This window comes from Mustelus asterias, unplaced genomic scaffold (genome assembly GCF_964213995.1).
Source record: "Mustelus asterias unplaced genomic scaffold, sMusAst1.hap1.1 HAP1_SCAFFOLD_116, whole genome shotgun sequence".
NCBI classification, from domain to species: domain Eukaryota; kingdom Metazoa; phylum Chordata; class Chondrichthyes; order Carcharhiniformes; family Triakidae; genus Mustelus; species Mustelus asterias.
Window position 1 is genome coordinate 544739 of NW_027590156.1, and position 15352 is coordinate 560090.

The following is a 15352-nucleotide window of genomic DNA, read 5'->3' on the forward strand; positions in this document are numbered from 1 at the left end:
GGTGTTCTCACGTGAGATGATGGCATCCGTGTCGATGATCCGGCACGTCTTGCAGAGGTTGCTGTGGCAGGTTTGTGTGGTGTCATGGTCACTGTTCTCCTGAAGGGTGGGTAGTTTGCTGCGGACAATAGTCCATTTGAGGTTGTGTGGTTGTTTGAAGGCAAGAAGTGGGGGTGTGGGGATGGCCTTGGCAAGATGTTCGTCTTCATCAATGACATGTTGAAGGCTCCGGAGGAGATGCCGTAGCTTCTCCGCTCCGGGGAAGCACTTGACGACGAAGGGTACTCTGTCCACCGTGTCCCGTGTTTGTCTTCTGAGGAGGTCGGTGCGGTTTTTCGCTGTGGCACGTCGGAACTGTCGATCGATGAGTTGAGCGCCATATCCTGTTCTTATGAGGGCATCTTTCAGTGGCTGGAGGTGTCTGTTGCAATCCTCCTCTGTTGGACTTTAACCTGGTGTTGTTAAAACTCCTACTGTGTTTACCCCAGTCCAACGCCGGCATCTCCACATCATGACTACAATGCTTAACTCCATTGTGTTGCTGCAAGTTCGTATGGTGAGATTGAGAGCCCATGTCACTGAATAGAAAAACACATCCGTTACGTTCAACCTGATATCTCAACTTAATTTGTACTTTAAAATTAAAAAGCTTTCGTCTGGCAAATGATTAAGGAAGCAAATATTTCTGCACAATCATTAATACTTAATTCTTATCTTCCTGCGAATAATTTCAACCAAATATACTCAGTATTTGTTTCATAGCTTTATAGATTGCCTACATGCTGAAAAGGCCATTCAGCCCAGCGAATCTGCAGCGACGCCAGAGTCTCGTAATCAGGATTTTTCCCCTGTCCTATCCCCGTAACACGACTCATTTCCCATGTCTAATGCATCCAACACAAGGAGCAATTTAGCATGTCCATCCACCTAACCTGCACATCTTCATTCAACATTTAATATCAATACATTTATTTAATCTATATTTCCTAATTCTCAATTTAATATTTCTGGAACTGACGATCAGTCTCTCTGCATTGTTCAGCTCCGCTCTGTTGCTGCACGTTCTAATGGCTAGACTGAGACTCAATGCGAGAAGACAATCGTTACATTAAATGGTTGCCCTGTTTGTGAACCCAGCTCCCCATTCATCTGATGAAGGAGCAGCACTCCGAAAGCTCGTGCTACCAAATAAACCTTTTGCACTTTAACCTGGTGTTGTGAGACTTCTTACTGTGCCCACCCCAGTCCAACGCCAGCATCTCAACATCATGGCTACTTTCAACCTTATATGTCAACTTATCTAGAATTTCAAAATTGAAAAGCGTTCATCTGCAAATGACTAAAGGGACAGTGATTTCTGCTAATGCATAAATGCATCATTCTCATCTTCCGTAGAATAGTTTCAACCAATTATATCCAGTTATTCAACATTAAATATCAACATAACACATTCTGTGTTGAATATCTCTGAAATACACAACATTGAAGCGTAAACATGCTTGTCCAACAAAAGAAATCGAGTCACTGGGCAATACACATGCAATGCTGCTTATTTGAGATGAGTAAGAAGTCTCACAACACCAGGTTAAAGTCCAACAGGTTTATTTGGTAGCAAATACCATCAGCTTTTGGAACACAGCTCCTTCGTCAGATGGAGTGGATATATTTGAGATTAACCAGTCAGCTTATTTTTTAACATCAAATATCTTTCAAGGGAAGAGATTTAAGAATGAGCTGTTAGTTATACATGATCCCTCTTTATTCTGGGAGTGAAACATTCTTGCGCCTAAATCTCGTTCATCTATGGAAGTGCAACAGATTCAGACTGATTCTCGATTTCCTCATCTGCCTGAGTGGTTTTTCCTATTTCTTTATTATGAAGAACAAGTTTTTAAAAATGTGCTTCTGGGAAATAAAACCATAAAACTATAAGACATAGGAGCAGAATTAGGCCACTCGGCCAATAGAGTCTGCTCCGCCATTCAATCATGGCTGATAATTTTCTCATCTCCATTCTCCTGTCTTTTCCCCATAACCGCTGATTACCTTATTAATCAAGAAGCTATCTATCTCTGTCTTAAAGACACCCAATGACCTGGCCTCCACAGCCTTCTGTGGCAAAGAATTCCACAGATTCACCACTCTCTGGCTGAAGAAATTCCTCCTCATCTCAGTTTTAAAGGATCGTCCCTTTGGCCTGATGTTGTGCCCTCTGGTTCTAGGTTTTCCTACTAGTAGAAACATCCTCTCCACGTCCACTCTATCCATGCCTCGCAGTATCCTGTAAGTTTCAATATGATCCCCCCTCATCCTTCTAAACTCCAACGAGTACAGACTCAGAGTCCACAACCGTTCCTCATACGACAAGCTCTTCATTCCAGGGATCATTCTTGTGAACCTCCTCTGGACCCTTTCCAAGGCCAGCACATCCGTCCTTCGATATAGGGCCCAAAACTGCTCACAATCTTCAAATGGAGTCTGACCAGAGCCTTGTACAGCCTCAGAAGTGCATCCCTGCTCTTGTATTCTAGCCCTTTCGACATGAATGCGAACATTGCATTTGCCTTCCTAACTGCCAACTGAACCTGCATGTTAACTTTAAGAGAATCTTGAACAATGACTCCCAATACCCTTTGTGTTTCTGATTTCCTAAGCACTTTCCCATTTAGATGTTACAACCATTTTATCTTTGCTCTGTACTCGGCCTCAAACCCTTTCTGTAAAATAAGAAATACTGATTTTGTTTGAGCCGCTGACAGAAAAGAAACTTTTCGATTTTGACAACGTGCACATATTAACATCTCATTCAGTCGACAACAGAATTTAATGGGTTTGTCGGTGCAGACTAACATGGTTAATCACCATCTGAACCATGTCTAATATTAGTGTGTGCTCAAAAAGACAGACACAAATGATACTGTAAGTGAACTGGAGGAAATGGCGCACATTTCCCAGAAGAATCTTTTTTAAAAATCTTTCTTCAGAGCATAGAAATAGGAGAAACCGCTCAGACAGATGATGAAATCTAGACCCATTTTGGATCTACTGGACTTTCGCATAGATGGCCGAAATTTATGCGCCTGAATCTTTCACACCCATAAAAACAAAATGCTCAAGTCTAACTAACGGATAGCACTAAAATCTCTTCAATTTGAAAATAGTTGACTGAGTTTAAAAGCTGACTATGGTCAATCGCAAATAAGCACCATGGAATCTGTATTAGCCCATGACTCGATCCCTTCTGTTGGTCAGTTATGTTTGCAATATAGTGATCTTTAATTTCAAAGATGTTCAATTCATATGAGGACACATGTGTCAAATAATGTATTGATGTTAAATGTTGAATAACTAGTCAAGTACTGAGTAGAATTGGTTGAGATAATTCGAAGGAAGATGAGAATGATGCATTAATGATTGAGCAGAAATCATTCCTTCCTTAGATATTTGCCAGACGAACGCATTGAAATTTTGAAGTTCAAGATAAGTTGAGAAATAAGGTTGAAAGTAACAGTTTTCTTCTTGAATTAAGAATGGGCTTAATTCAAGCTGTCAGCTGATTCTGTAGTGTAGTAGCTATTGCGTTTGCCTCAAATGTGAAAAGTTGCACTTTCGAAACCGAGTACAAACACTCTTGGATCCTTCTCATTAAGTGTGAGCGAAGCCTGCATGTGTCTGCTTTTATTAGCACGCAATATTATGAGACATGTTTCAGATAGTGATTAAATAAGTTAGTCTGCATCTACAAATCCATTAAATTCTGCTGTGGCTGAACGGGTTGGAATATGTGCACAAACAATACAAGCATTTAGTTCCTGCCATTGCTTCCTAAAATACAGCATTTCAGAATGTCCTAAAAGGATTTGAGTTGATGTCATAGAGTCAGAGTCATCGAGGTTTACAGCATGGAAACAGGCCCTTCGGCCCAACTTTCCATGCCGCCCTTTTTTTTAAACCCCTAAGCTAATCCCAATTGCCCGCATTTGGCCCATATCCCTCTATACCCATCTTACCCATGTAAATATCTAAATGCTTTTTAAAAGATAAAATTGTACCCACCTCTACGACTACCTCTTGTAGTTTGTTCCAGACACTTACCACCCTCTGTGTGAAATAAATGCCCCTCTGGACACTTTTGTATCTCCCCCCCCCCCCTCACTTTAAAACTGTGCCCTCTAGTTTTAGACTCCCCTACCTTTGGGAAAAGATATTGACTATCTACCTTGTCTATGCCCCTCATTATCTCTCCGGGGAAATTATAATGGGGAGCAAAGAAATGGCAGAAAAATTGAATAAGTGACAGCTTGATGGGGGGGGGCGGGTAGCATAGAACTCTAGTATCAGCCCTTCATTTTAGCATTACCATAATAAGTAGACTAGGTGAAGGTAATTATAAAGAACAAAGAACAAAGAACAATACAGCACAGGAACAGGCTCTTCGGCCCTCCGAGCCCGCACAGCTCCCTGGTCCAAACTAGACCATTCTTTTGTATCCCTCCATTCCCACTCCACTCCTGTGGCTATCTAGATAAGTCTTAAATGTTCCCAGTGTGTCCGCCTCCGCCATCTTGCCTGGCAGCGCATTCCAGACCCCACCACCCTCTGGGTAAAATACGTCCTTCTGGTATCCGTGTTAAACCTCCCCCCTCCCCCCCTTTCCCCCCCCCCCCCCTCACCTTGAACCTATGACCCCTCGTGAACGTCACCACCGACCTGGGAAAAAGCTTCCCACCTTTCACCCTATCTATGCCTTTCATAATTTTATACACCTCTATTAGGTCACCCCTCATCCTCCGTCTTTCCAGTGAGAACAACCCCAGCTGGAATTGCGAAGAGCATTGTCGGGCAATATAGCAGGATATAGATAGGCTGGAAAATTGGGCGGAGAGGTGGCAGATGGAGTTTAATCCGGATAAATGCGAAGTGATGCATTTTGGAAGAAATAATGTAGGGAGGAGTTATACAATAAATGGCAGAGTCATCAGGAGTATAGAAACACAGAGGGACCTAGGTGTGCAAGTCCACAAATCCTTGAAGGTGGCAACACAGGTGGAGAAGGTGGTGAAGAAGGCATATGGTATGCTTGCCTTTATAGGACGGGGTATAGAGTATAAAAGCTGGAGTCTGATGACGCAGCTGTATAGGCCACATTTGGAGTACTGCGTCCAGTTCTGGTCGCCGCACTACCAGAAGGACGTGGAGGCATTGGAGAGAGTGCAGAGAAGGTTTACCAGGATGTTGCCTGGTATGGAGGGTCTTAGCTATGAGGAGAGATTGGGTAGACTGGGGTTGTTCTCCTTGGAAAGACGGAGAATGAGGGGAGATCTAATAGAGGTATACAAGATTATGAAGGGTATAGTTAGGGTGAACAGTGGGAAGCTTTTTCCCAGGTCGGAGGTGACGATCACGAGGGGTCATGGGCTCAAGGTGAGAGGGGCGAGGTATAACTCAGACATCAGAGGGACATTTTTTACACAGAGGGTGGTGGGGGCCTGGAATGCGCTGCCAAGTAGGGTGGTGGAGGCAGGCACGCTGACATCGTTTAAGACTTACCTGGATAGTCACATGAGCAGCCTGGGAATGGAGGGATACAAACGATTGGTCTAGTTGGACCAAGGAGCGGCACAGGCTTGGAGGGCCGAAGGGCCTGTTTCCTGTGCTGCACTGTTCGTTGTTCTTTGTTCTTTACCCACTCTCTCCTCATAACTAAGCCCTTCATTACCAGGCAACATCCTGGTAAACCTCCTCTGCACTCTCTCGAAAGCCTCCACGTCCTTCTGATAGTGTGGCGACCAGAACTGGGCGCAGTATTCCAAATGCGGCCGAACCAACGTTCTATACAACTGCAACATCAGACCCCAACTTTTATACTCTATGCCCCGTCCTATAAAGGCAAGCATGCCATATGCCTTATTCACTACCTTCTCCACCTGTGACGTCACCTTCAAGGATCTGTGGACTTGCACACCCCCAGGTCTGCGTATCTACACCCTTTATGGTTCTGCCATTTATCGTATAGCACCCCCCTACGGTACTTCTACCAAAATGCATCACTTTGCATTTATCTGGATTGAACTCCATCTGCCATTTCTTTGCCTAAATTTCCAGCCTATCTCTATCCTGCTGTAGCCTCGGACAATGTTCCTCACTATCTGCAAGTCCAGCCATTTTCGTGTCGTCCGCAAACTTACTGATCATCCCAGTTACACCTTCTTCCAAATCGTTTATATAAATCACAAACAGCGGAGGTCCCAATACAGAGCCTTGCGGAACACCACTAGTCACAGGCCTCAAGCCGGAAAAAGCCCCTTCCACTACCACCCTCTGTCTTCTGTGACCAAGCCAGTTCTCCACCCATCTAGCCACCTCCCTCTTAATCCCATGAGATCCAACCTTTTGCACCAACCTACCATGACGGACTTTGTCAAACGCTCTACTAAAGTCCATATAGGCGACATCCACGGCCCTTCCCTCGTTAACCATTCTAGTCACTTCATCAAAAAACTCCACCAGGTTAATGAGGCATGACCTCCCTCTCACAAAACCATGCTGACTATCGTTAATGAGCTTATTCCTTTCTAAATGCGCATACATCCTATCTCTAAGAATCCTCTCCAACAACTTCCCTACCACGGACGTCAAGGTCGCTGGCCTATAATTTCCTGGGTTGTCCTTCCTCCCCTTCATAAATAACGGGACCACATTAGCTATCCTCCAATCCTCTGGGACCTCACCTGTGTCCAGTGACGAGACAAAGATTTGCGTCAGAGGCCCAGCGATTTCAGCTCTCGTCTCCCTGAGCAGCCTTGGATAGATTCCATCAGGCCCTGGGGATTTGTTAGTCTTTATATTCCCTAAAAAACCTAACACTTCCTCCCTTGTAATGGAGATTTTCGCTAACCGGTCAACACTCCCCTCCGAGACACTCCCAGTCAACACATCCCTCTCCTTTGTGAATACCGATGCAAAGTATTCATTTAGGATCTCCCCTACTTCTTTGGTCTCTGAGCATAATTGCCCACTTTTGTCCCTGAGAGGTCCGATTTTTTCCCTGACAACCCTTTTGTTCCTAACGTATGAATAAAATGCCTTGGGATTCTCCTTCATCCTGTCTGCCAAGGACATTTCGTGACCCCTTTTTGCCCTTCTAATTCCTCGTTTGAGTTCTTTCCTACTTCCTTTGTATTTCTCCAGAGGTCCCTCCGTTTCTAGCTGCCTGGACCTAACGTACGCCTCTCTTTTCTTTTTGACCAATCCCTCAATTTCCCTGGTTATCCACGGTTCTCGAATCCTACCCTTCCTATCCTTCTTTTTTACAGGCACATGCCTATCCTGCAGCCCCAACAACTGTTCCTTAAAAGACTCCCACATGCCAGATGTGGATTTACCCTCAAACAGCCTCTCCCAATCAAGAGCTCCCAATTTCTGCCTAATCCCACTAAAGTTAGCCTTCCCCCAATCCAACACCTTACCCTTGGGATACCACTCATCCTTTTCCATCACTATCCTAAAGCTAACAGAATTGTGGTCACTATTTGCCACATGTTCCCCTACCAAAACTTTGAAGACCTGACCAGGCTCATTCCCCAGTACCAGGTCCAGCATAGCCCCCTCTCTAGTCGGGCTATCTACATATTGTTCCAAAGAACCTTCCTGTACGCATTTTACAAATTCCTGCCCATTCAGACTCCCAGCCCTACGCGATTTCCAGTCGAGACCAGGGAAATTGAAGTCTCCCACTACAACAACCCTATTTTTTCCTGCACCTATCCATTATCTCCTGACATATCCGTTCTTCCACTTCCCTTGGGCTGTTAGGGGGCCTGTAGTATACCCCCAACAAAGTGACTGCGCCCTTCCTGTTTCTGAGCTCCACCCACAGTGACTCGTTACACGACCCCTCTGAATTGTCCTCCCTCTGCACCGCTGTAATATGCTCTCTAACTAATACTGCTACTCCCCCACCTCTTTTGGCCCCTCCTCTGTCTCGCCTAAAACACTTGTACCCCGGAATATTCAGTTGCCAGTCCTGTCCCTCTTTCAACCAATTCTCTGTCACCGCAACCACATCCAATTTCCTCGTAAGCATTAAGGCCCTAAATTCGCCTGCCTCACCTGCTACGCTCCTTGCATTGAAGTAGATGCACTCCAGACCTCCAGGCCCAGTGAGGTCATCCTCCCCCAGAGTGCTCTTCTTCTTTGCCAGCCTTGTCCTGGCCCCAAGCTCGTCCTCAGCCTCTACACTTGTAGACCTAATTTTTTGATCCCCACCCCCCTGCCATATTAGTTTAAACCCACCCGAACTGCACGAGCAAAACTCCCAGCCAGGATATTCGTGCCCTTCCAATTTTGTTGTGACCCATCCTTCTTGTACAGTTGGCCTCCTCTCTTGAAAACTTCCCAGTGATCCAGGAATATGAAGCCCTCCCTCCTGGACCAGTCCTTTAGCCAAGCGTTCAATTGTACTATCTCCCTATTCCTAGCCTCACTGGCCCTAGGCATTGGGAGCAGCCCAGAGATTGCCACCCTGGAGGCCCTACTTTTTAGCCTATTTCCCAACTCACTGAATTGCTCTCGTAGGATCCCCCTGCTCTTCCTATCTACGTCATTTGCACCAATGTTTACAATGGCATCCGTTTCTTTATCCTCCCCTTTTAATATGCCTCCTATCCGCTCGGAGACATCCAGTACCCCAACACCAGGTAGGCAGACTACCATCCTGAAGTCCTGTTCACACCCACAGAATCGCCTGTCCGTGCCTCTAACTGACGCGTCCCCCACCACTATTGCTCTCCTAACCCCTCTCTTTCCTTTCCGGGCCACAGAGCCTGACTCTGTGCCAGTGACCTGGTCACTGTGGCTTACCCCTAAAGAGTCATCCTCCTCCACACTATCCAAAACAATATACTTGTTTTGGAGTGGGACAACCACAGGTGACCCCTCCACTAATTGCTCACTCCCCTCCCCTCTCACACCTGTCGCCGAGCCCTTCCTATTATGAGAGACAGCCACTGGAGTACTCTCTGGTACGTTACCCTTATGACCTTTACTCCTCCTAACTGTGACCCACGTGTCTTCCCCCTGAGGCCCCGGTGTAACTACTTGCCTATAACTCATGTCTATTTGTTTCTCATTCTCCCTGACTAGACTAAGGTCATCAAGCCGCTGCTCCAGTTCCCTGACGCGGTCCCTCAGGAGCTACAGTTCCACGCACCTGGCACAAATGTGAACCTTGGGGCGGCGAGGTGTTTCCAGGAACTCCCACATCCCACACCGAAAGCAACAAACTGGCCTATCACTCATAAAGTGCCTTATGTATATACATATAAAATGAGAATTCACAATGCACCTGGAACAAAATATACGAAGGTATTATAAACTACGAAGGTATTATAAATTGTACACCCACAAATTAACCAACTATTATAAGCTTAAACTGTACTTTCAACCCTATATTGTGAGCCTTGACCAACTTCATTCTGAATGCAGCTTGATGGGAAACACAGTGGTAGGCCGAATTCTGTTAATAGAATGGAGCACAGAAAGGCAGCTTCTGCTATCTGTTTCTGGATATGCGAAAACAAGTTTAATCATAGACCTGCTATTTAAGGGAGTAAATTCGTTCATGGGTAGCGAGGCTGGAGCAGTCTCTCAAGCTGATAAAGGAGGCCCTGGTTCCCCAAAAGAGTGACTCCTTTCATCAATTAAAATTCGCAGGTGTTAGTTATAGCCTTGGTTACTGGTAATGACGTGGGCTGGGTTTCTTAGGTAAAGGGGGAGGAACCTACATGGGCAATGAGCTAATAATCTCATGTAGGTTCCTCCCCCTTTGTGGGTATACAATTTATAATACCTTTGCAGTTTATAATACTTTCGTATATTTTGTTCCAGGTGCATTGTGAATTCTCATTTTATATAAGGCACTTTATAATTACCTTAACCTAGTCTACTTATTATGGTAATACTAAAATGAAGGGACAGATACTAGAATTCTATACTACCCCCCATCAAGCTGTCACTGTGCATAATGTGCAAGTCAGCAAGGATTTCTAAACAGTCACTTTTTCCTCTTTTATTTAAAAATTAACCGCCGGGGAGGAGCTGGACGTGACATCACGGCAATATCCCACCCCTCCCCGGGACTCATTTCTTCCGAGCTGCGGGCGGGCCGGAGCGGGCAAGAGTTGTCTGCATGTCTGTGAATGTGCATGTTTGTGTAAGTCTGAGTATTTTTGTCTGCATGTCTGTGTGCGTCTGTGAATGTGTTTGTGTGTGTGTGCCAGCTGCCTGTAGCTGTTTGTCTGAGATACTGCATATCTGTATATGTGTTTGAGTTTCCCAGTGTCTGTCAATGTGTTTGTGTGTCTGCGAGTTTGCCTGTTGCTGTTTCTAAGATTGTTGTCGAGTTTGTGAATAGGTTCATCTGCATTAAAATATATTAAAATAACAAACAATAGGAACAAGAAAAGTACAGCAGCATAATTCTCCAATAAGATCCTTCAGTCGTCTGAAAATTCAGTGATCTTCCAGGTAGGGACCAATTACCTCACAAGAGGGAGCTCCCCTCACTGTGTTGTGTGTTCACTGCAGCAGCAGGTGGATGGAATGAAAACGTCAATATTTTCATGTTTAATAAATGTTTTTGTTAAAAGTAAATTGGCCATCAGTGACTCTGTTCATCCACATTTCTAAAACAAAACGGTAAACGTTATGGTCGCTTGATCAGGGTTTTATTCTTGAACCTTCCTGTCCAATAATAACATCAGCTGGGATTGTAACATTCCATCTCCTCTTAGCAGCTCATCTTGTCCAGGAAACCCACCTTCTGTTCTCTTCACCCAATTCCCAATAAACTGCTTTCAGATTTGGGTGAGTTTGTATAAAATAGATAAAGGTGGATATTCAAGATACTTAACAAGTGAATAAAGGCACAAAATGTAAACTTCTATGACTCTATGCCACAGGTTTTGAACAAACAAAATAAACTTTACTATACACTGTGAGAAAGGTAAAGCAATTCACAATATGTGGGCATTCAAACATTCAAGGACTTTAGAGAGGAAAGGGAGATGGGATGGTAGTTTACAAGGGCATGTGCCAAGGATTAGTTTTTTTACAGAAGTGGGTGATGATTTGGAGGAGAGGAAGCTATTAACAATAACAGCTAATGTGGAGAAATCGTGCTGCCAGTAGCTCAGTGGGAATAGGATTGGGGGATCAGGTGGTGGGTCTCATGGACAAGATGATCTCAAGAGCACATGAGGGGAGGCGGGAGAGAAACCGCAGAAAGATGAGTGTTCAGACAAAGGGGAGTGTTAGAGGAGGTTTGGTCGAGTGGGTTAGGGGAAGGGAGGGAAGCCACAGAGGCAGCTGATTGGATTGTCTCAAACTTAGTGACAAAGAAGATCATGAGTTTCTCCTCCATGAGCACTTGTGGGGAGGTGAAGATGGAGGAGGGACAAAGGGAGAAGGAATTCAGTTATGTTGATGATTTTAAAGATATTCAACACAGTATCGAACACAAAGCTAATTTATTTGACTTTTATTCAGAATATTAAATCATACAACTGGCTGGAGGTCATTAACATCAGCAAAAATAAACCCAATTAACACATTACAGTCATAGATAGGATTAACAGCAGATTCCAATCACTGTGGTTACTCGTGAATTCTTTGGTGTCTAAGCAGGTGGAATGACTGAGAAAATCCCTTTCCACACTCGGAGCAGATGAATGGTCTTTCCCCAGTGTGAACTCGTTGGTGTCTCAGCGGGTTGGATGACCGAGTGCATCCCTTCCCACACTCTGAGCAGGTGAATGATCGCCTGAACCCAGCCCCACAGTGAGAGCACCCGAATGGTCTCTCATCAGTGTGAACACGTTGATGGGACATCAGTTCACTAGAACTTTTATAGCACTTCCCGCAGTCTGAGCATTTAAAAGGTCTTTCGTCAGTGTGAACCCGTTGATGTGTCAGGAGGTCAGATGATTGAGTGAATCCCTTCCCACACTGAGAGCAGATGAACGGCCTCTCCCCAGTGTGAATGCGCTGGTGTGACACCAGGCTGGATGACTGAGTGAATCTCTTCCCACACTGAGAGCAGGTGAACGGCCTCTTCCCGTGTGAAGCCATTGGTGTCTCAGCAGGTGGGATAATTGAGTGAATTCCTTCCCACACTCAGAGCAGGTGATTGGCTTCTCCCCAGTGTGAACATGCTGATGAGTACGTAGGTGGGATGACCGAGTGAATCCCTTTCCACACTCGGAATAGGTGAACAGTCTCTCCCCAGTGTGAACTCGCTGGTGTAACACCAGGTTGGATGACTGAGTGAATCCCATTCCACACTCAGTGCAGGTGAATGGCGTCTCCCCATGTGACTGCGCCGATGAGTTTCCAGCTGGGATGGGTAACTGAATTCCTTCTCACAGTCCACACGTTGCTGCGCTTTTTCCATAGAGTGACTGCACTTATGTTTTGACAGGCCAGATGATCGGTTGAGGCCTCGTCCACACACAAAACATATGTATGGTTCCCTCCACCGTGAACGGTGTTTTTTCCTTCCACGTTCAAAAGCCACTGATATTCAGTTACAATAAATTGGATGAATCTGTCAGATTTTGATATGTTATTTATTTTCAGTTTCCAGGGTGAACAGTGGGAAGCTTTTTCCCAGGTCGGAGGTGACGATCACGAGGGCTCACGGGCTCAAGGTGAGAGGGGCGAAGTATAACTCAGATATCAGAGGGACGTTTTTTACACAGAGGGTGGTGGGGGCCTGGAATGCGCTGCCAAGTAGGGTGGTGGAGGCAGGCACGCTGACATCGTTTAAGACTTACCTGGATAGTCACATGAGCAGCCTGGGAATGGAGGGATACAAACGATTGGTCTAGTTGGACCAAGGAGCGGCACAGGCTTGGAGGGCCGAAGGGCCTGTTTCCTGTGCTGTACTGTTCTTTGTTCTTGTTCCATGTACCACAGCTCACTGAGCTGCCAACACGATAGCATTGGAAAGAGATAGGATCAGGCAGGCTAAGAAAGTGTTTCTCTGGAGTAAAGGGAAATACAGTGTCATCAGGGAGGAAATTAGACGGGTAAATTGGAAGGAGGCATTCTTGGGGAAAAGTACCGAAGGAAAGTGGAGGATTTTCAAGGAATGTTTGTCTGGAGCTCTGCATGACAACATTCCGATGAGACAGGGGGGTGTTGGTAGGGTACGGGAACCGTGGTGCACGAAGGTTGTGATGAACCTGGTGAATAAGAAAAGAGAGGCGTACAGAAGGTTCAGAGAGCTAGGAGGTGTTAAGGATTTAGAGGAGTATACGGGATGTAGGAAGGAGCTTAAGAAGGAAATTAGGAGAGCGAGAAGGGGTCATGAGAAGACCTTGGCGGGTAAGATTAAGGAGAATCCCAAGGCTTTCTACAAATATGTCAAGAGTAAAAGGATGAGATGTGAAGGCATAGGACCCTTAAAAGGTGAAGGGGGAAAAGTTTGTGCGGAACCGTTAGAAATGGCGGAGGTGCTTAATGAATACTTTACCTCGGTATTCACGGTGGAAAGGGATCTGGGTGGTTGTACTGCTGGTTTGCGGTGGACAGAAAGGATCGAGCATGTGGACATAAAGAAAGAGGATGTGTTGGAACTATTGAATGGCATCAAGGTTGGTAAGTCGCCGGGACCGGATGGGATGTACCCCAGGTTACTGTGGGAGGCGAGGGAGCAGATTGCGGAGCCTTTGACGATGATCTTTGCATCGTCGATGGAGACGGGAGAGGTTCCGGAGGATTGGAGGATTGCAGATGTGGTCCCTATATTCAAGAAAGGGAACAGGGACAGCCCGGGAAATTACCGACCGGTGAGTCTAACCTCAGTGGTTGGTAAGTTGATGGAGAGGATCCTGAGAGACAGGATTTATGATCATCTAGAGAAGTTTAGTATGATCAAAAGTAGTCAGCACGGCTTTGTCAAGGGCAGGTCGTGCCTTACGAGCCTGGTTGAGTTCTTTGAAAATGTGACCAAACACATTGACGAAGGAAGAGCGGTGGATGTGGTCTATATGGACTTCAGCAAGGCGTTCGATAAGGTCCCCCATGCAAGACTTCTTGAGAAAGTGAGAGGGCATGGGATCCAAGGGGCTGTTGCCTTGTGGATCCAGAACTGGCTTGCCTGCAGAAGGCAGAGAGTGGCTGTGGAAGGGTCTTACTCTGCATGGAGGTCAGTGACCAGTGGAGTGCCCCAGGGATCTGTTCTGGGACCCTTGCTGTTTGTCATTTTCATAAATGACCTGGATGAGGAAGTGGAGGGATGGGTTGGTAAGTTTGCTGACGACACCAAGGTAGGTGGTGTTGTGGATAGTTTGGAGGGATGTCAGAAGTTGCAGCGAGACATAGGTAGAATGCAAGACTGGGCGGAGAAGTGGCAGATGGACTTCAACCTGGATACGTGTGTAGTGATCCATTTTGGCAGATCCAATGGGATGAAGCAGCAGTATAATATGAAGGGTACCATTCTTAGCAGTGTAGAGGATCAGAAGGACCTTGGGGTCCGGGTCCATAGGACTCTTAAATCGGCCTCGCAGGTGGAGGATGCGGTCAAGAAGGCGTACGGCGTACTAGCCTTCATTAATCGAGGGATTGAGTGTAGGAGTCGGGAGATAATGCTGCAGCTTTATAGGACCCTGGTTAGACCCCACTTGGAGTACTGCGCGCAGTTCTGGTCACCTCATTACAGGAAAGATGTTGAAGCCATTGAAAGGGTGCAGAAGAGATTTACAAGGATGTTGCCTGGATTGGGGGGCATGCCTTATGAGGATAGGTTGAGGGAGCATGGTCTCTTCTCCCTGGAGAGACGAAGGATGAGAGGTGACCTGATAGAGGTTTACAAGATGTTGAGAGGTCTGGATAGGGTAGACTCTCAGAGGCTATTTCCAAGGGCTGAAATGGTTGCTACGAGAGGACACAGGTTTAAGGTGCTGGGGGGGTAGGTACAGAGGAGATGTCAGGGGTAAGTTTTTCACTCAGAGGGTGGTGGGTGAGTGGAATCGGCTGACGTCGGTGGTGGTGGAGGCAAACTCGTTGGGGTCTTTTAAGAGACTTCTGGATGAGTACATGGGATTTAATGGGATTGAGGGCTATAGACAGGCCTAGAGGTAGGGATATGATCAGCGCAACTTGTGGGCCGAAGGGCCTGTTTGTGCTGTGGCTTTCTATGTTCTATGTTCTAACACCCTGCCCCATGTACCACAGCTCACTGTGCTGCCAACACCCTCCACCATGGACTGGCAGTGTGTGGATTCATAGCTGTATCCCTCTCCTGCGGTCTTATTGCCCGGACAGTCTGGGCAAACACAGAGCCGGA

The 15352-nt window shown here is 46.0% G+C and overlaps 1 protein-coding gene across 1 annotated transcript in view; it reads right to left on the bottom strand.

Moving 5' to 3' along the window:
* The window catches only part of LOC144484577 (uncharacterized), a 172591-nt gene that overhangs the window by 135431 nt on the left and 21808 nt on the right, over positions 1 to 15352 (bottom strand). The window contains 1 exon segment of the mRNA XM_078203059.1: positions 11904 to 12109. Within this exon segment, the coding sequence (XP_078059185.1) occupies positions 11904 to 12109 (206 nt within the window).